Raw genomic sequence first — 27,936 nt, 5'->3', positions numbered from 1 at the left:
CTATTAAATATATTTTAAAGTCTAAGAAACCCAAGTTTCAAAGTTGAATAAATAATTAGAAATAATTATTTCAATCATTAAATCAACGATTTAACTTCAAATTAAATATGAAAATAAAAATTAAAAAAAAAAAAAAAAACTAGATTTGAATAAGTTTATAAAATAAAAATGCTTTTCGGTGGGAAAAGGAAATTTGTTAATACGACGGTGAAAAATGAAAATAAAGGAAATAACAGGAATTACACATGGCGGTGAAACGTGGCGTCCACGTCATCCCTGTTGGCGGTATCAGCTATGGCAGAAGTACGGAAAACTGAAACTACTAACAAACAAAACACAGGAAATTAACGAAGCCATCTGCCGGGAAAACCCCTGTGCATATTCACCCAACCCGCCAAGGGGAAAGGGAATTTCTCAGCTTTAACGTTCGAGCTTCAGGAAAGGAACTCACGACACGGAATCAATCGATTCTTGTCAATTTCTCGTTTTATGTGTACGAATTTCAGGCTGGGATTGGGAGGATTAGTTGGCCGGTGATATGGCGTTGTTGCGCAAATTGTTCTTCCGGAAGCCGCCCGATGGTCTTCTCGAGATCTGTGAAAGAGTTTATGGTACTGTCTTATTGTCTTTGTTTGTTCTTTATTGGTTTGATTGATTCCGTCCTCTTTTTGTTACCGCCTCGATGTGCAATGATGGGGTTTATGGTGTATGTATCATAGCAGCTTATCTTTTGCTTGTTTTATGGTGTAAATTCGGATGCGAGAATGGAACGATAGTACAAATGGGGAACGGAATGGAAATAGAATGTTGTTTGAAGATTATCTATAGCTCAATCTTCATTTCTCATGCAATAAAGTGAAACAAGCTAGGTGGTAGAGAAGGCTTTAAACTTGTACTTAAAGGAAACGTGTCACTGCTGCACTGGATGAGTAATTCATTAATTTAGAAACGTTTTTAGGTTGGTTCTTTACCAAGTCTGAAATGTTGCCTGATTTTCGATCAGAATGTCGTATTTGATAAGTTGTAACTTTCAAACTTGAATATAATCACGCAAGGATCTTGCTTCTATCTGTATCCTGACGAGGTGAGGATACTCTTAACCTTACTTTTTTTCCAGAGAACTTGAAGTTGAACTTCTGAACGAGTCTTATCATCTGAAGGGTATTTTCATAATAGATTCTTATTTGAGATAAGTTACTATTTAGTGGCTAACATGTATCTGTATTTTCTGCTGCAGTTTTTGATTGCTGTTTTACCACAGATTCATGGAAGGAAGAGAATTATGAAGTTTACTTGGGTGGAATAGTGGCTCAACTCCGTGAGCATTTAGTAGACGCATCTTTCTTGGTATTCAATTTTAGGATCTTAGAGATGCAAAGTCAGGTGGGCGATATCTTATCTAAGTTTGATATGACCATAATGGACTACCCTCAGCAGTACGAGGGTTGCCCAGTTCTGACGATGGAAGTGCTTCACCATTTTCTAAGATCATGTGAGAGTTGGCTTTCCCTTGGGCAGAATAACGTTTTGTTAATGCACTGTGAACGTGGTGGTTGGCCAGTTCTAGCGTTCATGCTTTCGGCTCTCTTGATTTATAGGAAGCAATATAGTGGGGAGCAAAGGACATTGGACATGGTTTATAGGCAGGCACCTCGGGAGCTTTTGCATTTTTTTTCTCCTATGAATCCAGTTCCTTCTCAATTAAGGTATCTGCAATATGTCGCAAGGAGGAATGTAGCCTTAGAATGGCCACCTGTGGACAGAGCTCTCACTTTGGACTGTATCATTTTGAGATTTATTCCAAATTTTGATGGAGAGGGTGGTTGCCGACCAATATTTCGAATATATGGACAAGATCCACTACTTGTCAGTGATCGAACTCCTAAAGTTCTGTATTCAACTCCAAAAAGAAGCAAAAATCTCCGAACTTACAAACAGGTGATGAGATTCCTTAATCTGTACTTGTCAGAATCACAAGTTGATTGAAAACAAACCTAATGTTATTGATTCCAGAAGCCTCTTTTATTATGTTCTTTCAAGTGATAATGGGTTGAGTTAAAGCTAAACTGTTAAGGTATTGTTTTCTTCTGCCAATATGAACATAGCCAAACGGTTAAGGTATCTCTACTTTCTCTAAGAGGCTGGATGCTTGAATCTCCTAACACGTTATATTCTATAGAAAAGAATACATTGTTTTCTTCTCATAACATCTTGACTACTTTGTGCTACTTCCCAGTGTTATCTCACTGCTGGCTGTTATAAGTTCAATATTAAATTCAACATGATAATATACATTAAGTTGAAGGGCAATGATTACAAGTAACCAATTTTTTTTCCCTTTCTAATTTCTACTAGTATTAAATGGTTTTGGATGCTCTGCATGCTAAAACAGGCACCCTTTATCCAATAAGAGATTAACTTTTGGGTGCTTCATGGTTCAATGGCAAATGAGCTATCTAAGTAATCAAATTAGACTAGGAGGTTTGGAATTTATGATTTAGTCTGCAAGGGAAATCCATTTCCTGTACTTTTCCTATGCTGTCGCCCTCTTGGCCTACTCCAAAGTAAAGCTGACTGAATCGGAGTTGAATTGAATTATTTTGTAAATACACTTAAAATCCCCAATGTTACCATAAGGTCAACCTTGTGTACCCTGTTGCAGGCAGAAGCAGAACTGGTTAAGATTGATGTAAATTGCCATATTCAAGGTGATGTTGTTCTTGAGTGCATCTCCTTGCATGACAACATGGAATTTGAAGAGATGATGTTCAGAGCAATGTTTAATACTGCTTTTATTCGCTCTAATATTTTAATTCTCAACCGTGAAGAGATCGACACTTTGTGGAATGGTAAAGATAGATTTCCAAAGGACTTTCGAGCAGAGGTATGTCTCTTTTTCCTTGCATGATTATCTAGTACTGATTCTCTTCCTTATGTTCTTTGGCCATCATTTGAATGTAGATTCTTTTCTCTGAGATGGATGCTGCAACATGTCCTGTTGCAAATGATGTAGTTTGCTTTGAGGAGGAAGGTCTCCCCATGGAAGCATTTGCTAAAGTGCAAGAGATCTTTAGTCATGTGGATTGGTTAGATCCCAAAGCAGATGTTGCGCTCAATGTGCTCCATCAGATGAATGCCTTAAGCATAGCCCAAGAGAAGTCAGAAAGTAATTCTCCTCGGAGTACGCCAGTTAGTCCTTTATTTCAGAGTACAAGTCCCAGAAAACTTTCGCTGAAGAAATTCACAATGGATAACAAAACAAAAATCCTAGAGAAGGAACAATCTAGTCCAACATCTAAATTTTCACTGTATGCTGCTAAATCTAATTCAGTATTCCAACAGGTGCCTCAATCTTCAGAGTGTTTCCCACTCGACATTTTGCAAGATTCGCCAATTTCAGAGAGTAGCGATAGGACCTCATTCAGTGCATCGGTTGGAAGCCACTCAGTTTTTGATTCTGAAGGAGAAACAGAGGTTTCTCATCTGAAAACTGTATCTTCATCTTTTCCGAATGCAGCATTGGCTGTTTCTCTTGCACCCGAGTCTCTCCAGACAAAGAGTCCCCTAACAGAAAGAATAGTCCCACCACCTCCTCCTCTCCCCCAACTTTCCACGAATATTTCTGCTGCTAATTCTCTAACTTATCCTTCCGCTCCTCCAACTGCCTTACCACTTCGGTCTAATAACTTTTCAACTCTAAGACCAGATAAATTCTCACTCACTGAGGTAGTAGAAAACTATTCGAAGGATCAAAGGCAGTTATCAACCGTTAGCCCCCCACTTTCTGTAACCTCAATACAGTCATGTCCACCGCCTCCTTCTACACCTCCTTTGAAGGATACCATAGCAGCTAGAGTTAAAGCTTCTCTGCCACCACCCCCTCCTTTTTCTTCAACATTAGCTTCCCATCCTGCAAATGCATCCTTTTTGCCTCAACCACCACCACCTCCTTCTCCTCCTTCAACATCCACTGTTAGTCGTAAAATTTCATCTCCAATCCCTTCACCACCACCACCTCCTCCTCCAATGGACATTACGGATCCTAAAATTTTCTCTCCCGTGCCTCCACCACCACCGCCTCCTCCTCTGACATCCAAACAGGTTGAAAGTACTTCAACATCTCCATTTGTTCCTCCTCCACCACCACCACCTTTTCCTATGACGTCCAGCCAGGTTGGAAGTATTTCTACAACTTTGTCTATTCCTCCACCGCCGCCACCTCTTCCGTTCAGACAGGATGGAAATACTTCAACATCTCCACCTGTTCCTCCTCCACCACCACCTGCTCCCACCAAGGGCTCCTCCCCACCTGTTCCTTCTGCTCCCCCTCCTCCTACCCTTTCTGGGAGGGGGACTTCAAAATCAGGTGAAGTGTTTCCTGGTTCTCTTTTGTCTTGGTCCTCTCTAGGGCCACCATGTATTTCTCCATCAACAAAGGGACGAAGTTTGTCACGCACTATAAATTCAAGAGCACATATAACTAAGAAACTGAAGCCATTGCATTGGTTAAAGTTATCGAAAGCAGTGCAAGGAAGCTTATGGGCTGAAGCTCAAAAAACTGGTGAAGCTGCCAGGTATACCAACCCTTAATTCTAGAGAAGTTTAGAAACAAGTCAAGAAATATGGACCAATCATGTTAATATTTTGTTGTAGGGCACCAGAGATTGACATGTCAGAACTTGAAAGTCTTTTCTCAGCTGCAGTTCCTGCTTCTGATCAGAACCGGAAGTCGGGTGGACGTGGTTCTGTTGGGAATAAACCCGAAAAAGTACAACTGGTAATTAAATTCATCTAGCAGTTCATGCTGTCCTCTATTTTAGAACCATCACCATTCTTGTGATGCTTGAGATACAATATTGTTGTTTTCTCGCTGTTTTCTCGCTGTTTTCTGTAGGTTATGAATTATTACTATAAAAATCATTATAAGAGAGAGATGAATCTGGTGAATGATTGACAATACATCATTTGAAGGGATTATGAAATTATATACAAACCAAACCATGCAGACTGATGACATTTAGACAACATTATAAAAAATTTAGGCAAGGAAGCTTATCGTGAGTCACAGCAAAGACTATTACGCAAGTGACAGTTATTGACACATTCATACAGAAATCCCAACTAAAAACCACAATCACCTAACCAATATTTAATAGGTTCTTCTTCCTCAATAAATAAATTGCCTTCGGCTCTAGAGCCTTTTGCAGCATCCACATGAAATAGATTGCATTCAATCCTAGAAAGTCATGATTGCATCCTCATGACTTCTGTTATTTTGAAACTTAGGCTTCAGGCTTCAGTTGTTGTCGGCCGTCAGTGTAAGCACTTGAAATGATTGCATTTAATCCTAGAGTAGCAGCAATAATTACTTTCCATGTATCATGACTTTTAATTTCCTTAAAGGAATGAATAAAATGAAAGCTTTGGAGAAAACCTGATCTGTTAGTATACTTCTCCAAGTGGAAATATATACACACGTTTCTGTAACAAAAATAATAACAACTAACAAACTAACAAATTAACCGCTTAATAACTTCCTAACTAAAGAAACAAGTGAACAACTCCTAATAGTATGCACTTTTCTGCAGAAGATGGTGTTACAAATAAATGAAAGGTTTGTGGTTTATTGAAGACTAATGATTTTGATAGAGAAATAAATGCCTACCAGTATCTTCTTCGATAATTGGATAATCACAATATTTAGGGAGTCACAAATATTAAATCTTACACGATATGGTTCATTGAAGGCATTCTTCAAAGAAATACAATTTTTGCAAAGAATACTCGTTACCTTTTAGACTGGGTGTAGTTCAATAATTTGTTACCTGGTTTCTAATTAAGCACTTGACTCTTTACTACTAACATTCATATGAAAAGAGGGTATTTGCGTGCATGTATTGCTTTTGAAAAATAGAAGTTAATAAATAAACTACGATTGAGGAGACTTCTTACAAGACTAAACAGTGTATTTCCTTGAAGCTTCTTCTATATAATTGTAGAGAACGAAACTAGATCTTGTGGAATCATATTGAATATTTGACAAGACATTCCGTACCTGCTAAATTACATACATTATATTAACATAACAGAATAAATCATATAAATGAATACTGGTATAACCAGTCATTTTTGAAATTGAACCCCTTATATTTCCAAATTTCATCTGTTGTCTAATTAATTATTTCCAATTTTTGTCTAAAGATGTTTATTTCAAATGTTCATTTTGGTTGCTTTTCCTAACAGCAGTTTGTTGTTAACATTGTTGCAAGTGTTAGTATGAATATCATTACTTTCTGCTTATCATCCCAGTTATAGTCAATATCAACCCTTTCTGTTTGCTTCCTGCTACTGTCACAGATTGATCACAGGCGAGCTTACAATTGTGAAATCATGCTTTCAAAGGTCAAGGCACCTTTGACTGATTTAATGGTAAGATGGTTTATATTTAACGTGCTTATAATTCTATATTTGTACATCAGTTAAGAAAAAACTATGCTTCAGTTTTCTAATCATCAGTGTTCCTTACTGTGGTCCTAATGAATGATTCATGGTGAAACCATGGTTGAATTCTCTGTTCATTGTTGTGTTGCGATGTTCGTGCAGTGTCAATTTTATTAGGTTTTAAGATTTCTCTTCTACTGTTGGCTAGTTTATGGTTTACATGGATGAAAAATAATGAAAACTTTTTGAGGGTAATAAGAAGGGGATATAGCCAAGATGTTTGCTTATTTTCATGACAGGGATGCTAATTCTATGCACTATTTTGCTTCTTTTGTTAGTTTGAATTGCAGGGTAGCTCTTCTTGTACTGTTTGATGTTTGTAGTGGAAGGGCATCTCATTTCTTTTTATTCAATCAGTAAAATTTGTGTTTTTAAAAGAATGCAGCATATTAATATCGTTGATATTTTCTTTTTGTAATGCACACTCGATTTTTCTGTAATTATTTCTTACTAATTAAACTTAAATAGTGTGCCTCTTGGGTAATGGTGGCAGAGTTCTGTGCTTGACCTCGAAGATTCAGCACTGGATATCGATCAGGTTGAGAATCTTATTAAGTTTTGCCCAACAAAAGAGGAAATGGATTTACTCAAGGTTGGTATACTATCAAAATTGGTAATCCTAGTAAACTTATAAGGCCTTGCCCTCTCTCTAGGTGAGGGCAGTATATGCATTGTTAATGCTACTAATTTAAGTACTTCTAAATTTGGGGTAAATTCACATGGTTGATAACAATGCATGCAGTGTGAAATTTCAGAACCTTGATGTATAATGTAATTTATTCTTTGTGAGTAATGCGGCATGTTCATGTGCAGGGCTACACTGGAGAAAAGGAGATGCTTGGAAAATGTGAACAGGTTTTTATGGAAACTTTTTCAGCATTTCTTTATCGAGGTTTTGATTGCTGCCCAATCATGGATGTCATGTACATGTTTCTATGACAAGCATATAAAATCACTTTTTAACCACACATTTAATGTAATTTTATTACTGGTCAGAAGATTAGCACATAATACTAAATTGTCTTTAGAAATTTTCTTATTCTCTAAGGACAGTAGTACCAAATCAGTGACAAGGATGAAGTTTTTCTCAGTGAGAAATCAATGTACTTCATGATATCCAGAAATAACAAAGGAAACATAGAACTATTATATAACATGGTAATCTGCGAAATTTTGAGTAATATAGACATGAAATATTTAAGTTGGCTGAAAAATGGTTTTCCCTGTTGGGAAATTTTAGTGCTCAGCTTTAATAAATTAATCCACGACTCATTTACTTCGTTGATTTTTGAGGTATCGTTTGTAACTTTCTTTTTCTTAACTGTTATAATTCCTTAAATGCAAGAAACATTCTGCTTCTGTTTTGCTAATAATTAAATTAAGCAGCAATCAGCTGAGAACTTTCCTTAGTTTTTTGAAATATGAGCATATTGAGTTGGATTTAATATGATACTCTTTCAAAGAGCTAAGGAAAGTTCTTTGAAGGAGTAGCTCAACCTGTACTGCTGATCAAATTTGGAGAACTACATTCTTCATCTTCTTCTTCTTCTTCCCTTTTTTTTTTTTTTTTTTTTTTTTTGTAATTAAAAAAAAAATGTGTGTTTTGACAAGTGCTATATATTTCTCACAGTTCTTCTTAGAGTTGATGCAAGTACCTCGTGTAGAATCTAAGCTTCGAGTTTTCTCATTTAAAATACAGTTCATCTCTCAGGTGAATTGCCTTACCTGCCACAGCCACACACGTACGCTCATATGCACTGAGATAATCATTAACCAGCCTTTCTGAATTGTCATGCAGATCACTGACCTCAAGAAAAGCCTGAACTTTGTCAACTCTGCAGCAGAAGAGGTAACTTCTCCCCATGATTCGATAACATGGATTTGGAATCTCTTATAACTTTTCTAACACTCTTATTTCAGATAAAAAGTTCAGTCAAGTTGAAGAGAGTCATGCAGACAATACTATCACTAGGAAATGCTTTAAACCAGGGAACGGCAAGGGGTTAGTTTATGTTGCATTTATATTTTCTCTGAATTCAGCCTATTATCGCCATTCATTTACCATAATGAATACAGTACACGAATTTACCTGAACATTTTAATTTTCTCCTTTAGGATAAAAAATTGAAAATTTTGAATTCCAGCGGAGCTTCATCTTTTAACCTTAACTCCCTTGTTCATTTGCCTTCCTACAAACCTCTTTCATCTCAATGATATCTTTAATTTGGAAGTTATATTAAGTTGAGTTAGCTCCCTTCCATTTCTCTCTCTCTCTCTCTCTCTCTCTCTCTCTCTCTCTCTCTCTCTCTCTCTCTGTTATATATGTGGAAAGATTATCACTCACATGCTAATTGAAATATTTATGTTGCAATAGCCTCATTGACTTGATCTACTAAAGGTCGTTCATTCTTTTTTAGGCTCTGCTATAGGATTTAGGCTGGATAGCCTTCTTAAACTGACAGAAACTCGTGCACGAAACAACAAGATGACTCTAATGCATTATCTTTGCAAGGTGCAACTTATACTATCTATTTCTCCATGAGCATGATTTATATTTTGTTAGGTTACAACTTTACATTGTCAAGGCATAAGATACTGTACGGGCTTTAAAATACCGTCTACCAACAGTATGTATCTGTGATATCTATCTCACTTTTTTAATAGCTTTTTTGGTTCTTTTGTAAAAGTTAATATGACACTCTTATAAAATACACATCATATACTGTCTGCTAATGATATGGACCTCACTTTTTAAAAAATAAGAAAAGTTGTAGCAAGAAATAAAGAGAGGGAGAGGGAGAGAAAAAGAAGAGAAAGTAAAAATATAGAAAACATGGGGTTGAATGAGCTGGACGCCTGTAAAACCGATAACCACGCCTAAAATCAGGAATAGAAGAGCACAAGATCAATTGAGAGACGGTTATCGGATTTCTGAATTATGGTGATGCTTGGGCTTTTCTATTTTACCATCGATAGTCAAAATTTAGAGCTATTCTTGAAGATAATAATTAATTAATTCAAGTGGTTCCATGTCAATCTCAAGTTGAATTTCTTGGTTCTTACTCTAGGACCAGTAGGTGGTTATTGGAGAGAATTAAGCCTCTAGTGTTCCTTGTAATCTCTTGAAAATTTCCCTAAATATAGTATTATATTTCAGGTCTGTTTTCTTTATCTTCATCTCAAGTTCAGGTATCCTTCAGACAATCTTTGAGAATAACTAGATAGTAACTGACTTGGTGTGGTCTACTAGAACCAAGCTAAAGTGTCTGTCTGATATGTGTCAGACACTTGAACACTTCGACACTTGTTGGGTACGTTTGGACACTATTAACACAATAGACATGTGTTAAACACTTGTTGTACAAAGTGGATGTGGGTCCATCATTTGTTAGATACATATCAAACACTTGTTAAGTCTACCAAATAGACATAAATAGTAACATAGGACATAAATAATAATTTTTTAGAGCAAAATACACCAAACACATTTTGAGCCTTAAAATGCTTAAATTTACTGACTTTGAATTTCCTTTTGGTACAAAATGATATATATTTTAATAAACATGTTCTTATCGTGCCCTTGCATTTTTTTTATAAAAAAGATGATGTATCACCTTGTCTATGTGGTGTCTATCCTTCTTAGACTGGAACTAGTCTTCTGATTTTATTGTTTGTTGACAAGTGTAGATACTTGCTGATAAACTGCCAGAAGTTTTGGATTTTTCAAACGATCTTCCAAGCTTGGAGCCTGCATCAAAGGTATTCTCTCTTTGTTGGTTCCTTTTTGGAAAGTTTGTTGGGTGGGTGAAGGGGTTGCCTCCTTGACTGAGACAGGTTTGATTTCTATCCAGGAACAATTAAAGGTTTTGGCAGAGGAGATGCAATCAATTAGCAAAGGGTTGGAGAAAGTTGTTCAAGAATTGTCTATGTCTGAAAATGATGGCCCTATATCCAATAATTTCCGAACGGTATTAAAGCATTCTGAGTTAGTGCAAACTATTTTCACCACTGTTCAGCTAATATTTGATAATTGGAAACTACCATCATCTCTGATTCTTGGGATCTAGGAAATACTGTCTTTAATGAGTTAGCCTGAAGAATTTGTCCAAATAATAGTGGCAATCTTGAGTCTCATTTCTCTTAGGTCTTCTTTACTATGCTACATGGCCTGAACGTTTTAGGTGATTTTGGCCTAGTTTTGTTCATCTTCTTGACTTTTCTCTTATATTCCCTTTCTTTGTGGTGCATGCATCTTAATTCATCTTACTGTATCACAGAAGCCCTGGTAGTAGTTTTCTAATGGAAAAAACAGAATTCTTTTTTATCTATTTTCTTAGATTGAGAGAAATTCTGCCTATATGACATAGATTTGAATGTATCTTTAAAAAATTCTGCTTTAATATAAAAAAAGAAAAAAAAATTATGAGATCTTTTTAAAAGAGAAACAAAAGAAGGTTACCTATCTAACTTACATAGAATCCTAGTCGAAAATTTAAAAATTTTATATTCCTTGAGTTGGGAACTTCTGCTGTCATTTGGCCATTAATTTTTATCGTGCTCTCTTGACTTCATTTCCCTCCTCCCCGCTCTTTGGTGGTTCAGGTTTTAAAAGAGTTCCTTCGTTTTGCTGAAGCTGAAGTGAGAACTTTGGCTTCACTGTACTCTAGCGTGGTAGGTGCTGCTTCTCAGTGCATGTTCAAACTTTGATCCTCTAGTTGGATTAGGTTGTTGCTTATGTGGAGCTTGATACTTTGCAGGGTAGAAGTGTAGATTCTTTGATTCTTTACTTTGGAGAAGATCCAGCTCGCTGCCCCTTTGAGCAAGGTACTTGTTCATCATGAGTAAAAGAAGTATGCAAGATGCTTACCGCGGGGGGGGGGGGGGGGGGGGGGGGGGGGGGGGGGGGGGGGGGGGGGGGGGGGGTGGGGGGGATAAGCTCCTTTCAGTGTCATTGTTGGTCTAATTTGTTTTTGCCCCTAAATTGTTCTGCAGTTATATCAACCTTATGCAACTTTGTGAGAATGTTTAACCGAGCCCATGAGGAGAACTGCAAGCAGATAGAGCTGGAAATGAAGAAAGCAACTGAAAGCGAAAAATCAAAGACAGGGCACATGCATAAGAGGTCAAGAACAAAACAGTTATCACGCTCCCAGATCGAGATTGGCAATGTGAAGTAAGTTAGCATGTTGTGTTCTTTCAAGCCGAGGGCCCTCCAGCTCTGCAGACATCCAACAGCCGTAATTAGTTTTAGTGGGAGATTATCTACTTGTTGATGTTGAGAGAGGAGTGTTTCACACCTCCGAATGAAAAGCTAATTTTCCTTCATGAGGTAACTAACTCTCTCAACTCAGTGTATTAAGCACAATTTCTTTTAGTCTTAACATACTAATATTGGTATCATGATTTGCACTGCAGCAACACATGGAGATCAAAGCCTTATCCTGTTGTTCAATGTGGTGAGCAGGCTGCTCTGCTTGTATCGAAAGTGAACAAATACTTGTGTGTGTACATAACTGTATCAAAAAATAATACAGGTGATAGAAGAAGTCACCTTTGAAGGTTTTGCTTGTCTGGGAAAATGTTCATCGAAATGTGTATTTAGCTTTACCACTTAAAGAAAATTTAGAGTTGTTTTGTGCTTGTCATTAAAGCTTAGAGCTCTGTTTTGTGGAGATCCTGCAACTACAATGAAGCCATTATTATTATTTAAGAATACAAGGTAATTTATTTAACCAAAATATAAAAAAGAAGTCATAATTCATACCCTTTTATGTTACTCTTCACCAGGTTATATTGGGTCCTAATGGGCCTTAGTGATCGCTTGGGCCCAATTACGATCCCTTAACGAAACTACATTTTACCAGCTATCGTTGATAAGGGAGGAGAATGAGGTTGAAGATGATTGAGTGACGTGTCAAGTTTCTATTGGAAATGATAAATATTGAATGAATATTTCTAAAGTACAGAAAGATAAAAAGAACCGCCCCAGTCAAAATCTCCACATCGAACACAAAGTTTGGGCAATGTGTTTGTTAGAGTCCTTTTGCTTGGAATTTTCTATTTTTTTTTTTTCATTTTGTTAATATCTATTTTTTTAAAATAAAAAGTGAACGGTCTTTTTTTATGATTAGAAAATTGAAAAGCATAGATTATAATTGAGATGGTGCCTAAAGTGGGATTTTAAGTCTATGACACAATTATTAATCTAATAAAGTGCCAAAAATAAAATCGATCTCACAAACAAAGTTAAAAAACGAATAAAATATGACGTTTTTAATTCATTATCGAGATTACACTCAATTAATTGTATTACTTTAACACTAATGTTCAAACCAAACCACAATAAGTATGGAAAGCGCCTCTCATTAAAGGCTGCAACCTAATTTAACTTTACCTTATATATCTCTTAATCATTTGTTGACCATTGATAGCAACACAACACCACACTACACTAGCGTGAGAGATTACCTTACAAATTTTGGACAACTCGAAGCCAATCTCACCCACTGATCCAACACGAATTTGCTCGACTAGATTTATGCATCAATAATATTGATTTTCATTTATTTGTGAAGAAAGATTAGATGAACCATTATTAAAAGATACTGTTTAGGAACATAAAAAGTGACTAGTAAAGTATATTGTCGGAGTTTAGTTTGGTGTTAAATGAATGAGGAACAAAATAATGTACATAACCCAAAACACAAGCTCACATGCACATGGGGTTTACCCTAAGTTAATGTATCATTCTCTCATTAGGTTGATGAGATGAGACTTTGAGAGACATTTAGAATAAAACTTTACATGTTGTTTGTGTCACATGGAGCACTAATTTTTCTCTCTAAAATTGTTGAGATTTGTGGCAATTTAGTTGATATAAAAAAATATGTTCTTCGTCAAATAAAAAATATCATGTCAATAAAAAATATCTTCGAACATAAAATATTCAATTTATTCGAACCTTATTTAAAATCACAATCCTCTCTAGTTACAAATTAATTATTATATCAATTAAAATTTATAAACTTTTATAAATGAATTATTATTTGTACCGACATTCCAACTAGTTAGTATGGGCATATTTGATAATGTAAGAGTTCAAATTTTGAGTCTTTTTTATTATGAGAGTGACATTGTGAGCATATTTGATAATGTAAGAGTTCAAATTTTGAGTCTTTTTTATTATGAGAGTGACATTGTAGTAGTCACAAAATCCCAATATTATTAATAAAAACATTCTCTCAATCTTACCATTTTGGCAATTTATGGGCTGCCCATAACTTTATCAAAACACCCAGACTCTGTTGAAATTGCGTATACTTCAATATCACGTCTTTCTACTCTATATCAGTTTCTTAATCTTAATTCATAATAATACTAATTAATTAATTAACCCGTAATTTTAAATAGTTTAGAAATATTTCCTTCTTAAAAATTAATCTTTCTTTAAAACACAAGTTGACCTTATTTATTATTTTAATTTCATGGCTTAGCTGGTATAATTGTAAATATTCCATAACCAAAATTAAAATAATAAAAAATTTAAACTTTACTTAGATATTTTATGAACAAAAAAAATACACAGCACACAGTTTAATGCAAAAACAGAAATAATTTGATCGTATTGGTTTAATTTTATGGAATTTCGGACTGCACTCTGTCATGTGTTCCATTGCCACTAATATAAAGAATTCAATTATTTGTATTTTTTAAAGTTTATGACGTCATATAAGATTTAAAAAATAAAATTATATATATATATATATATATATATATATTGATTTAATTTTATTGAAGCATTCACCAGCCCATACTTTCTTGCTCCAATCCAATAATTGAAAATAATTCCATTCATACCCCACACCTTTAATTACTTCATTTTTATAATAAATTTCATTACAAAAATTTAATAATAAATAAATTTTAATATTAAGATTTTATAATTGTGTTGTTGAAATCAATTTTGTAGAGTGGAGACCATAACTAGTAGAAGTAGGTCGGGCCACTCGGGCCCATTACACTCGTGAAAATTTATTTTATAATAATTATTATAATATTGTTTACATCATATCTTATTCAATTGATTTGATCGTTTCCGAATCAGTTGGCGAGCTTGATACACGAAATTATTCTTATTTTATTATTATTTTATTCTATCAATAATTGCTTTTTTTAATGAAACCATAATAAGATTAAATTATTTTAAATTCCCTCGTATTAATTAGAAAAAAAAATTCCTAATATGATAATGTGATTATGATATTATAATCCTACCATAATTATTTTATTATTGATAATTGATAATTGCTTTTTTTTTTTTTTTACTAAATTATTAATTGAAAAACGTTTCCCGATTTTAAAATTTATCGAAAATATAATAATTAAATTAAAATATTTAAAAGTAAAGAAATTGGAATCGTTTTGAGATGTGGGCCATGAAGCCCATGGCCCATTACGCTCGAGCCCGTGAAAAAGGAGTGACGTCAAAACTGGCAAATAAAAGAATGAACCGCCATGATTCTGACACCTGCTCAAATCAGATCGAATAACAGCCATACGATCATTTCTCGGGACAAAAAGGTAATTACGGAATATCCCGTCGCTATAAAAGGAGCAAGAAGATGCAGAGAATAGAAGGGGCTAAGAAGTGAACTTCCGCCGGTTATCGGAGCTCTTTGAAAGCCCTAGAGAGAAAATTTCTGTAACTGATTTAGCGGAGAAGGCGCCCTCTTAGGGAATGCAGAGAGATGAGAGGAGCTTTGTTGACAAGATTCATCTCTAGTGGTCGAGCTGGCAAGTGGATCGGCGGCCGGAACTGTCACCGGAAACACGTCGAAGACGGGTGATCCATTTTCTCCCTTTCTCATCCTCCTCAATTTTCTCTTATCTCTACGCTCTAATTAAGTAAGAGAAGAAAGGCGTGAAAGAATCGTTTGTATATTTCTATTTTAAATTTGAAAAAAGATCGAATCAATGGCGGAAAAGGACAGAGACGGTCAGTCTGGTGTTCTCCATGGAAAGTATGAACTAGGTCGGCTTCTAGGGCATGGTACTTTTGCGAAGGTTTATCATGCCCGGAATTTGCAGATGGGGACGAACATGGCGATGAAGGTGGTTGGGAAGGAGAAGGTGATAAAAGTAGGCATGATGGAGCAGATCAAGAGGGAGATCTCTGTGATGAAGATGGTGAAGCATCCGAATATCGTCGAGCTTCATGAGGTTATGGCGAGCAAATCGAAGATCTATTTCGCGATGGAGCTTGTTCGCGGCGGGGAACTGTTCTCCAAAATTTCCAGAGGCCGATTGAGAGAAGATGTGGCTAGACTTTACTTTCAGCAGCTGATTTCTGCGATCGATTTTTGCCACAGTCGTGGAGTTTATCATCGGGACCTCAAACCGGAGAATCTTCTTCTCGACGACGACGGAAATCTTAAGGTAACTGATTTTGGACTCAGCGCATTTTCAGAGCATCTGAAACAGGATGGACTGTTGCACACAACTTGTGGCACGCCGGCGTATGTTGCGCCGGAAGTTATTGGGAAGAAGGGATACAACGGCGCCAAAGCTGATCTGTGGTCATGTGGAGTCATCCTTTACGTTCTTCTCGCCGGATTTCTCCCATTTCAAGACGACAATATTGTGTCGATGTACAGGAAGATTTACAGAGGAGACTTCAAGTGCCCGCCGTGGTTCTCACCGGAAGCCCGTCGATTAATAACGAAACTCCTGGATCCGAATCCGAGCAGCAGAATTACAACATCAAAGATCATGGAGTCCTCCTGGTTCAGGAAATCCACGCCGAGGACTGTAATTACAAAAGAGGAGCAGGAATTCGACGAGAGCAAGGAGAAATTGAAGCAATCGGAGACGTTAAATGCCTTCCATATAATTTCCTTATCGGAAGGGTTCGATTTATCACCGTTGTTCGAGGAGAAAAAGAGAGAAGAGAAAGAGGAGCTGAGATTTGCGACGACAAAGCCGGCAAGCAGTGTGATATCGAAGCTGGAAGAGGTGGCGAAGGCGGGGAAATTCAGCGTAAAAAAGAGCGAATCAAGAGTGAGATTACAGGGTGAAGCGTGCGGAAGAAAAGGGAAACTAGCGGTGGCGGCGGAGATCTTCGCCGTAACGCCGTCGTTTCTGGTGGTAGAGGTGAAGAAAGATCACGGGGACACGTTAGAATACAGGCAGTTCTGCAGCAAAGAGCTCCGGCCGGCGTTGAAAGACATTGTGTGGACATCACCAACGGAGAAGACAGTGTCGGGTTGAGAGTCTAAACGTTATTATAATCTGTAGCGCTTTGAATTTCTTTGTCGATTTGACAGAAATTGTTGGTGTTTATGTGTCAGTTTGAATGTTATTATCAATATCAATCCTCTCATTTTCGTTTATTTTTTGGAATATTGCACACAAAAATTAAGGTAATTTCAAACATTTAGTGTTAACCAAGAATTAAAAATTAAAAATTGATTTTAAAAGTATAAAAATTACTCCCCTACTTCACTAAGATTATTTATAGAATGATCTTAAACTTAAAAAATATAATAATTTAACACATTTGGAATTATATTATTATAACTTTTTTTTAAAAAAAAACATATATGTTCACTTAAAAAAAAAATATTCATTCAAAAATAAAATTAGTGTTTAAGAAATAAAAGTAAGGGAGTGATTCTCATAGTAACAGTGAGTAACATGGGTGCAGCCTAAACTAAAAGAACAGGAGTACGGGAGTCTGGGAGAGCAATAGAAGTGCCATGTTACTAGCACTTGCCTTACTCCTCCGTCTTACTGCAATTGTTGGCATAGAGTTAGTCGAGGCTTCTTCCTCGAGTCCAATTATGATCCACACTCGACAAAAGTCAAGCCTTTTTAGCCTTTTTCTTGAAGAGTCAAGCTGCTTATCTTTTTCGTTCTAAAAAAGAATCCAAGTACCATTTGGAAGAATATTTATCCAAAATGCATGTAGAACTATGAGGCAGTTATTATGTGAGATTGATCATTTCATTTATTTTAGTTTCTTTTTGACAATCCCTAAAATGATATGAATTTATGAGTTGTAAAGAAATCTGATATTTACTCCATTTCCAAAAGCTTCCTAATGCCATGTGGGAGATCAGATCATGCAATATATGTGAGCTTCCACCATTCCATCACTCCAATCATTTCAATTCCAAGTTATTCAAACACGTGTTACTTTCTCCTTATACATCAATATATATAATATCGAAATTACATCCTAACTAACGTTGATGAACGATTCAAACTTTCAAAATTTTAGTGCGACAAAATTGATACGAATGAAAAGCGATACAAAAACAGAAAACAGAAAACAGAAAGGAAAAAGAAAAGAATGGTAACATGTGGGGAGGCCACATGAAAACAGAGCAATGTTTAAACATAAATGGAGGGATGTGTTTGGAACAAAGCTTCACATGGCTTTTGGCTTTATTGCCCAAATCTTTTCTTATTACTATTACTATTCCACTCTTTTTGGCTTTATTTTCTCCAATATTCAGAAAGGCAATAAAAGATTCATCTTTTTAACTTCCTCTTTTTCCTCAAACGTAAGTTGTAAAAGAAAGAACACACAAATGGCTCATGAAAGAATCCGAGGCTATTAGCTCTTCTCTCCTCCCTCATATAGGTTGGAATCGCAGCTCACTTTTTGAACCACTCGATCTTCGTCTATGGATTATATTTCTCATCTCTAAAGTTCCTGTTAGGACCCACCACAAATGTCATGTCCAACTCTTCTTTGTCAACATGATTTTCCATACCCAATATGATTCAGAAGAAATGAGGTGAGCTATTGTTTAATCTAGAACAGCACACGAATATAGCAGCTAATATAAAGTATGCATTTTCAATCTAAATAAATGAAATAATGGGGCAGTTACATTAGGATGAGGAAGATACTTTGAATGAGAAAGGGAATCATACAATAAATGCACCAAATTAAATCAATCATGATGATAAGATTACTTTATTGAACAAAACTCCACTAAGTCTCTAAGCCTTTCTGCATGATTATATTGCTCACCTACCAATAACATTAAAAAAGCCTCGCTGTTTTTGGAATTTCTGCTTCATAAAATGGCTCTACAGACAGATACAGAGACACCAAAGGATTAAGCAGTGATCATAAAGAGTAACTCATTAAGTAACACAAAACAAAGGGAGTGGTCAATAATCGTTAAGATATCTACTATTTTTCTTGAAGTCGAAAGTTCAAATCTACACCCCGCAGTTGTTGCATTCAAAAAGTAACGAGGGTGGAAACTACAACAGAGCACTATCGGTCAGAAGTTTATGACCATATTAATTGTAGCATGGTTCCAAAAAGAATCTCCCAAGTATAACCTTAAATGATTTTTTTTAAGGTATGGGTTTAATCACTACCAAACTACTTAAAATGGAAAAGGAATGATGGAAGGAGGAAGGAATAGCAAAACTTACTTCTTTCACTTAATATGCACTCCAAACAATTTGAAACCCTCAACTTCAGCATCGCCTTTTAGTCCATCGTCTTTGTTCTTAGGCGATAACAATTCTTCGGCTTCATTCTCGACCGAGCTGGCACCATTACGATTTTTAACATCTACCACACAGAATGTAGTTTTAGCATCATTTGTCTTTGCTGCTTCACACAAGTAGAAAGCTATTGTGTCATTAGCTTTCAGTTGTTTTTCCTTCACAAATCGATTCCAACCACGTGTGAACACATAGCTCTGGCTGCTTTTCCAGTAACAGTATCGAAATTTCCATTGTCTCATTGTTTTGTCAAAAAATATCAGCTGCACATCACGATCGTCATCGACACGTTCTACGTTTTCTATTGTGCTAGCTGATACGTGAGGAAAGTATTTAACAGCATATTTCTTTGGGATGACCAATCTGTTCAACTTACCAACATCGCTCGGTGTTAGCTCCTTTTGAAAAAGTTGCTTAATAGTCCCTTCATTGTTATTTATATTTGCAGCAGAGGGGCCGGCTGATGTTTGTGCACTTTCAGAACGGTCCCTCAAATACTCAGCAAATTTGGTTGTGTAAGAACCGTCCTTTAACATATTAAGCAAAGCTTCTGTAGTGTAAAGTGTCTGAAAGTTTGGCTCTTCAATTGTGACTTTGGTCCAAGGAAAGTTTCTATGACAATCTCCACTCCTGATTCTGATAGCTGCACTATCATAAGCCATGGCTGCCTCGTTTTCTGACTTGAATGTCCCAAGCCAAATGCGCTGATGATTGGCGTAAATTTGAGCACCCCAGTGGCCGTTTTGTTGAGGCACAACACCCTTGAATTTTGAGGTTAAACTCCTTCCTTGCTTACTGCACCCATTTGCAGGGAATGGGCAAGTGATGCAGCTTGATTCTGAACCTTCTGCAATTGCATTCACCCTGGTTTCTGAAATCGTATTTGGCCACTTCTGTTTCATGGTGGTTCTGGAAAGAGAGAAAAAAAAAAAAAGACCAACAAACAAGATGAAGGATTAGATTCCATGGGAATTTCTCCTTTACTTTTCTAATAACGAATTAAACAAAGTTATAGACTTCACAGCCTAAATTCAGCCAGTTGTTCATCGAAGTATAAACAAAATGTTCTCCACCAATTGATCAAATGAATTAGTTAGCTACTACACCAAACATTCAAAAACCAGATCTCTGATTCGCGGTAAAGCATTAAGATTGCTCTCTATGAACACATTACAATAGCCAACAAAAATAACCATATTATACATTATAGCAAACCCTTCAATGATCTATCTATCATGCCATTGTAGGAAAGTGTCGTGGTCTTCTAGTTTGTACAGAGTTTTGCGTAATAAATAAGTGTTTTAAGTATATGGAAAGCCACTCCAAACATGCTCTAAGTTTGCAATGACTTTTGAAGGTTGTAATTGAGTTGAACAAAGTTGCACCCCAAAAATTCAAGGTTGGATTAAATTGGGGCAGGATCATTTGGGTTGAGCAAAGTTGAAACCTCAACAATTGGATTTGATTCAAACGATGGGAGGGAGAAATAAATCATAATAATGATAAAATATTAAAAAAGAAAAAGAAACTCTCTAACCAACCATACCCAATCCATGAACACTTGCACAAACGTTTTGCTGTCCCAAAAACTCATGCCAAACCCACTACAGTTCTTTTGGATAGCGACTATTTTCCCCAGGCATCTTTTTTTAAGTTTTAAGAGAAAACAAAACGAGGATTTTTGCTCTTTGTTCAGCAAGGAGAATAAAAGGAGAACTAACATCAAATTACGGTGTTTTCACAAAGTTTCTCCTACCAAATTTGCATTAGATGCAGAAAGACGAATGACACCGTCTTGTTTTTTTTTTTTTTTTTTTAAAAGAAACCATACTTTTCATTGAATAAACAAAAAGAAACTAATCCTCAAAAGATACAAACTCCAAAAAAGGAAAAAGAAGGAAACAGTCTTGTTTTAAACTAGGCATGTGCACACACACGTAAATTGATGGCAGTATACAACATACAGTTTTGGGGTTAATAGTTCTCCGTAGTCAGAAACCAGAACCCTATGCCAGCCCAAATGAGCATTCCATTCACACCATTAATAAGAACAATATCTTCCAACTTACCCAACCCTATCCAACTGTATTGAAATATATCATCCTCCCTGCTGCTCCCTAGTAGATTCTAACTTGTACAGGATAAGAAGAAACTTTTCTAATAATTTCAACAGAGCAACCCACATTCATATGGTTAAAAACCAAAATAATTTCAACAGAGCAACCCACATTCATATGGTTAAAAACCAAAAGAGCAAATACCAAATAGTAGTCACTGGGGTATTTGAATGAGAAATGACTAAGCCAAACGTGCAAACACCAAAGGCAGTAATATACATCAAACAGCAGACTTGCACTCCACCGAGTGTCATGGAACCATAATGGTTTTTATTTTACTGTTTTTTTTTTTTTTTTTTTTTTTGTTAATATTTGGAATAGATGCATGCCCTTAAGTTCCAATGGTCATAGTTCAATCTTTTCAACAAATTTGGCAGTACACACAATAAGTCTTCCTATTTCTGCCTTGACGTATGATTGCTACTTTGCAGTCTACTATAATGGGAGATTTAGTTGGGAAAAGGGGGAATGAGCACAGTGTTAGCACTCACTCACTCGAGACCAAGTCTGCTTCCTCATTCACTTTCAGAGAGTTTGATATGATATAATCTGTAATTGTAAAGAGGGATAAGGAAGTTGGAATTTAGCGGTGAATCCAAACTTGTTGGAAAGAGAAAGCTTCAGTCTCCCAATACCATTCAATAGTTTAAAATGCAATGCCGACTTGGTACAACCTATATATCTTCGCAAAAGAAATGAAGTATGGCTGTTAGTGACACTAAACAAATTTAGGCAATGTAAAGTGGCTTAGGCACAATTTCTGTTTCAGTAAATTGAAGGTCCTGGTCTAATTTTGTAGTGTTTAATAATGCATTGGAAATTCAATAGAAAATTTTATTAATTTTTTTTTTTTTTGAAAAAAAAAACACTTCAAAGAATAGTAATTAATCAGCTACTTGTAAAAGAATAGTTTAAATTCTTCTTTTTCTATAGAATTCGAGTTTCCTTTGAAAATAAATGAAAGAATACAAAAGAGGCATACATTCCAACGCCCAAAAATGGAGCCAAGACAACATCGAAAAACCAAAAATGATAAAAAAAAAAAAAAAAAAAAAAAAAAAAAAAAAAAAAAAAAATACTCCAATCCAAAATAAGAAAACCAAGAGGGTAATTACAAGAGTCTTTAGGTACAAAAGCTCAAAGAGAAGCATCAGACTTAGATAGAGCCTACACCTTTTCCCACGGCCTTTCAACACTCCTAAAATATATCTCATTTCACATAATTCTTCTAGAGCGATATATTTGATGAGGTGTGGCTTATGATAAGTAACAAGCAAGAGATAATAAAGCTCGAAACAAATTTCATGTGGCAGGGAACAACTCAATTATCTGCAGAGTAAATTTCATGAGATTTATGAGTAACCTAATAAAAGTTAGCATTGAACAAAAGGAAAATATCAAAATTTAACATTCTCTTAGCTACTGGGAATCCACAGGAATAATAAGGAAATCTGATTTGGCATGTAGGCCCCATCCCCTACTTCCATTTTGTTTTCCTTTTTTTTTGAAAGTGTGTATTCCCAAAAGGTTAGATTCTTTACATTGTAGGGTTCCCATGGGAAAATTTGCGGCATTGATAGTATTTGTAATTGTGTAATGTGTGTAGGAAGACCTCAAAAGGTTACAAGTATGTTTTGTGTGGCTGTAAGTTGGTTGTGGCAGTTTGAACTCGATCCAATAGTGCAGGGGCTACAATGGAAGCGGTTTTGATCCATGGTCTCTTTTGAGATAATTGGGTGATTCATGCTCTCTTTACAGCCGATAGTGTGTTTACATTGAGAGGTCAACGTACGATTTTTTTACCAATCTAATCAGACAATGTGTGACTTGGCAACGACCACCTATAAGATAACTATACATGGATTCTTTCATTCACTTTATTCAACAAATACCATTTAGTGTCCATAATTTAACAAGAGATTAACAGAGATAGATTCAAGGAAAATCCATTAATTAAAAGATGAATGCAACCATTTATCCAAAATTAAGCACTCAACTCCGACATTAATACCTTAGTTGATACAGCATAAGCCAAATGTGTTCCCCCAAATTTAAGTATAGATGGTCAAATAAAGATAGCAAATAGCATTTCCTTCACCAACAATCTAGTTACGCAGATCGACTTAATCAGCAGCTAGTAAAGAAAAGACCATGAAGTTACAAGGAACAAATAATTTCCCTTGTTCAAGACAATACTTAATCTTATTGTGGAGAAGTATATGTAACCGTTCTAGCAAAGCAAAATTATTTGTTATACGCTTTCAACCACAATCAACAAGCAATATCAAAAGGTCAGCTTCTAAACGCGGGCACATGCGTCTGTCAGTTTGAAGTGGACAATGTACTAAAATAATGAATGAAATAATATATAATGTCATCAATCAAAATTGAAAATGAAAACTAAACTAAAATAAAAATAGTTTATCTATTAAACCTGAGCAATACATCATCGTACCAGAGCACTCCTTAAATGCGTGCAAAATGAACTAAGACTGCACTAAAAAATGACGTCAAACACCTAATAAGTACAATGTTTCCTACATTTGAGGCATATTAATTGTTAAGGAAAGTAAGACAGACAATTATTCTTTCAAAGTTATATTAACAAGTATTTATAAGTAAATAACTTTTACCTAGGAAAACAATAACTCAGTCATGAAAATCTGTAACAACAAGTGTAGTACTGTAAAGCCTACAATTTTAAGTACAATGGAAATAATGTAGTCAACAACAAATCATTATCATTGCAGCAAAAAAAAAAAAAAAAAAGGCTGAATAACAAGAGAAATAAATGCGTGTCAAACTTCATTCAAACGTACTGAGAGAAATCTAATAAAACAAAAAGAAAGAGAATGATGCTTCAATCACTGTTTGAAATTATCCATAGAGCTACAGGCTTCAAAAGCTTGGAGTATTTCTGACGTCATTTCATGTGTAACCTCAAGTGGTTAACTATTATAGTAACAACCGTTCTCTCAGGACAAAAGCTTTTGACTCTAGTGCCAAGTACTTTTTACTCAACAGCTTTCAGCTCATGCGCTCATAAAATGAATGTACCGACAAACATTCTAGCATACGATCTAAGTTTATCACAACCACATAAAATAAAATAAAATAAATGAAAGAAGTGTAAGTAAATGAATGTTCAAAAGTTGTCATTTTCTTTTGAAAAAAATCGGTAATTATTAAGAAGTCTTTTAATTCAAAAACAAATTAGAACGAAATCTGAAAACTTCACATTTTTAGACTCATTTCCTAACATATAATTTTCGTAGGCTGTTATCTATTTGCATAAACTTCATCTCTATAGAAGTTGACAAGGATTCGTGCACTTCTAGTGATTAGAAATTTTACAAATTTGATTGTGATGATTATTAAATATTCGCACGTCAAAATTCATAGCACACTCAGGATGAAAAGGACAGCCAAGACTCTTCGGCTTCCTTTAATCTAATTAAAACATTTGTAAGCTCCCAAAATACTAAACCACATAATCATTGTCAACCAAAGATTCCTTTTTTTTTCCCCCACTGTTGGGTTTAATTAGAACATCAACCTTTACAAGGGGCCAAACTCTTCTTACATGTCATATAGAAATCCGGAGGCAAACACCACAAAATTTGCCACATTTGAAGAGTAAGGTATCATAACAAAATTTAGAAGCATTAATCAAAGAACCAACTACCTTCAAATGAACTAAAAGAGCATCAAAGCTACACCGACAATGTCAAACTAACCCATACATACAAGCCCATGTTCAAGAAAAGGATAACATGAATAACTGGGAAAAGAGATTCAAGTAAGAAAACAAACAAAAATCACAAAACACGTTTTAAAAAATCCAAGAAATTAATCAAGTGGAAAAAGAAAGCACAACAGACCGTTTCTTACCTCGCAACCGGACAGTGGGGGTGGTGGTTATGATAGCGAATCTAAAGTGAAGAGAAAAATAAGCAGGCTGCTGCCTCCCAACGTCAAGCAAGTGCTGACAAAAGCAATATTTAAGACCTAATGAGCTACACTTAAATAAATAACAAGGGAGAAGAAGAAGAAGAAGATGCTTTTGGAAAAGGGGGCAGGAGAACAGAAATCTGGGAATATCTTCTTATCGAATAAATCAGTTACCTGAATGGGGAAATTTTCCGGTTTGGAAGCTCCATATCTGGGACTCGAAAACGGCAGGACCTTCAGGCATCCAAAACGAGAGATTGTTGCCATATTCAGGACTCGAGTCGGTCCAGTCTCACACCCTTCTCCAAGTAGTAGCCCACGACGGCAAGAAATTTTTCGTTTTAGGAAAGTAAAAACCAAAACAAAATCTGCAAAACTCTTCAACGACGAAAATAATGCGTATATAAATATATCCCAGATTCCAATATTCTCAGCAATGGAAGAAATATTTGGTCAGATAAGGAATAACCCAAATCTCAGGAACCAAATAAATAAAAATAAAAGCAGTGTGTGTGCTTAATATCAAAGGAAACCCCAAAAGATGGCGGGGAGTTTGAGATTTAGTTAGGAACAGTAATCAGGGTTTTTCCACTAAACAACAACGATATTCGAAGGATTTTTCTGTTAAATATGAACAGTAACTGATTTGTACCATCAAAATTACATATATATAAGCAGGAGAGGAGCATCAAAAGCCGTGCTATCAAGTTTCCATGGAAATCAATGTCAAGAAAAAAGAAACAACACCAAAAGAGTTTCCATGAAAAAATCACAAGAACCACAGAGAATAAAATAATAATGATGCAATAGATAAGAATAAACTGACAAATTAAGAGTGTGATGGCGAAAATTGTACAATACAGTGGCACCGCTTGGATGTTTAGAGAGGCCGCTTCAACTCCGCCAGTGTTGTTGTTCCATTTGTCCATCAGAGGATGAAAAATGGAGGGGGTACCCCATTATAGAGAGGAACGGAGCAAGAGGACATCTGGCCCCTGACAATGTGAACCAGAGAGAAGAAAGAAAGAAAGGGGCATGGTATAGAATAGGGTCTTTGATTAGCGAGCAGCGGGCAGTGAGAGTAGAAGAGAGAGAAGAAGAGATCAGAAGGGAAAATACTGGGGAAGCTGACAGAAAGAGAAGTGAGCACGCACCCGCAGAGGTATGCTCTTCATACATTTGGCTGCAGCGTGTGCTCACTCTCTTCTGTCACTCTCTTACCCTTCTGGTCTCTCCTTCCATATTCCATCATAAAATCTCTCAACAAAACCCAACAATTTCCCTTCACTCATCTAATCCATCACCTTAAAACCCACCCATTTATGGAATCAATAAACCCATAAAAGAGATAACCACTTTAGCCCACCCCATGAGAAAAAATTTCCCTTCTTTCTTTGTCAGACATTTCATCATACATCTTCTCTGCATCCTTCCTTCCATATTCTTGTAAAATTAAACTCCTCTCAACTCTCATGTATTTCCATCTTCGACACCAGCAGAAACCGGCAAGGAGAAAGCGAAATAGGGTTTCGCTATTACATCCATAGATATACCCATTTCACACGCCATCAAAAGCAAAAAACAACAAAACAATCCTGACATCTTAACAACTTTTCTCTTTCTAAAATACGCATCTGGGAAAGCCACCAATGAGAATTCCTCCACCATCACCACCGTTGGTGGAGAGCCAAACAGATCAGAGGGGCGGTAGGGACAGTGTTACAAAAAATGTACAGAGCGCCAAATTTACGAGCGGAGGGGAAGCAAAGGACGAAAGGAAGAGGACATGACAGTCCATCGAGTGGTTTTTTGTGGGACCGTCGTCTTCCTCAACTTGTAGCTGTAAGGTAAGCATTGTAAATGTGGTCTACGTGGACCAATCAGATCCCGCCGACTGACTTCATGCCCTAATCCTCAATGCTTTCCTTCACCCCTTTTTAATTCAACCACATTTTCCACCGTCCGATTTTCTTCTCAATATAATCTCTTAATAAATATATTATATAAATTTTAATTTTTTTTTTAAGTTTACTATTATTATAAACTAATCCCAATTAATTCACCTTTCACTTTTAATTTTATATATTCATGAATTTTAAAATTTTAATAAATTAAATATTAATTAGATACATTTAATTTTTTAGAAACTATCAAATTGGCATAATGCAACAAAAGAAACATGAAGATTAAAAAAGCTAAACTTTTTAAAAATAATAAAACCATATTTTTAATATAAAAGATTGGTATTTAGGTTGTGGTCGGAACATTTTTATTTGATACTTTCTTAAAAGCTTTGCATGATTGTAATTAATTATTTATTAATTTATATATATTATTTTTATGACATAAATCGACACAACGTGACAATTAGACTATTATTTTTTTTTATATTTTGTTGTCTTAAAAGAAATTGGAATAAAGTCTTCAAAAACAAAAAATAATTTTATTTTTAGTAACATGTTTGGAAAAAAATAAAATAATAATAATAATAATACTCTTAAAATTTGTATTTCTCTATTTAAAAAAAGAAAACCACATTAAATTTAATAGTATGGACGCCTCTCTATAAGAGACTTAGTGAAATAGACATGTCTGTGAAGATGCGGACTACTACAGCTAAATAGAAAGACCCTATGAAGATTCATTTTTCATAGTATTGGCTCTCGAGCTTTCCTGCGCAGCTTAGATGGAGGGTGAAGAGAGCTCTCGATTAGTGAATACCATTCTGAAAGACCTAGAATTCTGAAATTGTGCCGACCTACGGGCCAAGACACATTTACACCGTTTATAAAAATTAAAAATTAAAAAAAAAACAAAACAAAAAAATTTATTGTCT

The 27,936-nt window shown here is 35.6% G+C and overlaps 3 protein-coding genes across 6 annotated transcripts; 2 read left to right on the top strand and 1 right to left on the bottom strand.

Moving 5' to 3' along the window:
• The first annotated feature begins 315 nt into the window (after nucleotides 1-315).
• Nucleotides 316-12,156, top strand: LOC111792325 (formin-like protein 18). 3 transcript variants are annotated; one of them, XM_023673712.2, is made up of 18 exons: nucleotides 318-611; nucleotides 1,238-1,938; nucleotides 2,663-2,884; nucleotides 2,962-4,574; nucleotides 4,654-4,777; nucleotides 6,358-6,429; nucleotides 6,995-7,093; nucleotides 7,315-7,356; nucleotides 8,132-8,212; nucleotides 8,300-8,350; nucleotides 8,422-8,503; nucleotides 8,919-9,013; nucleotides 10,189-10,260; nucleotides 10,353-10,469; nucleotides 11,104-11,172; nucleotides 11,259-11,325; nucleotides 11,494-11,830; nucleotides 11,917-12,156. In XM_023673712.2, exons 1-17 carry the CDS (start codon nucleotides 539-541, stop codon nucleotides 11,676-11,678), a joined length of 3,765 nt encoding a protein of 1,254 aa, XP_023529480.2. In that variant the 5' UTR covers nucleotides 318-538; the 3' UTR covers nucleotides 11,679-11,830; nucleotides 11,917-12,156. The 3 variants fall into 3 exon arrangements, with proteins under 3 accessions (XP_086979030.1, XP_023529480.2, XP_023529481.2); XM_023673713.2 differs by lacking the exon at nucleotides 8,132-8,212; XM_087122904.1 differs by lacking the exons at nucleotides 8,919-9,013; nucleotides 10,189-10,260; nucleotides 10,353-10,469; ... (2 more) ...; nucleotides 11,494-11,830; nucleotides 11,917-12,156 and having other exon boundaries at nucleotides 316-611; nucleotides 7,315-7,393; nucleotides 8,422-8,507.
• Nucleotides 12,157-15,122: 2,966 nt separating this feature from the next.
• Nucleotides 15,123-16,889, top strand: LOC111793642 (CBL-interacting serine/threonine-protein kinase 6). The gene has a single exon (XM_023675621.2). It carries the CDS (start codon nucleotides 15,475-15,477, stop codon nucleotides 16,765-16,767), a length of 1,293 nt encoding a protein of 430 aa, XP_023531389.2. The 5' UTR covers nucleotides 15,123-15,474; the 3' UTR covers nucleotides 16,768-16,889.
• A 1,792-nt stretch (nucleotides 16,890-18,681) lies between these two features.
• Nucleotides 18,682-26,775, bottom strand: LOC111793664 (AP2/ERF and B3 domain-containing transcription factor At1g50680). Of its 2 annotated transcripts, XM_023675649.2 has the most exons (4): nucleotides 25,927-26,775; nucleotides 25,275-25,399; nucleotides 25,041-25,134; nucleotides 18,682-19,941 (listed from the first exon to the last, which is right to left on the bottom strand). In XM_023675649.2, exon 4 carries the CDS (start codon nucleotides 19,932-19,934, stop codon nucleotides 18,963-18,965), a length of 972 nt encoding a protein of 323 aa, XP_023531417.1. In that variant the 5' UTR covers nucleotides 19,935-19,941; nucleotides 25,041-25,134; nucleotides 25,275-25,399; nucleotides 25,927-26,775; the 3' UTR covers nucleotides 18,682-18,962. The 2 variants fall into 2 exon arrangements, with proteins under 2 accessions (XP_023531417.1, XP_086979306.1); XM_087123180.1 differs by having other exon boundaries at nucleotides 25,275-26,775.
• Between the last annotated feature and the right edge of the window lie 1,161 nt (nucleotides 26,776-27,936).

This window comes from Cucurbita pepo, chromosome 4 (assembly GCF_057944985.1).
Source record: "Cucurbita pepo subsp. pepo isolate OVF chromosome 4, ASM5794498v1, whole genome shotgun sequence".
Taxonomy (NCBI): domain Eukaryota; kingdom Viridiplantae; phylum Streptophyta; class Magnoliopsida; order Cucurbitales; family Cucurbitaceae; genus Cucurbita; species Cucurbita pepo.
Note: the sequence above shows the minus strand (reverse complement) of the source record. Positions and strands in the feature narration are given on the sequence as shown.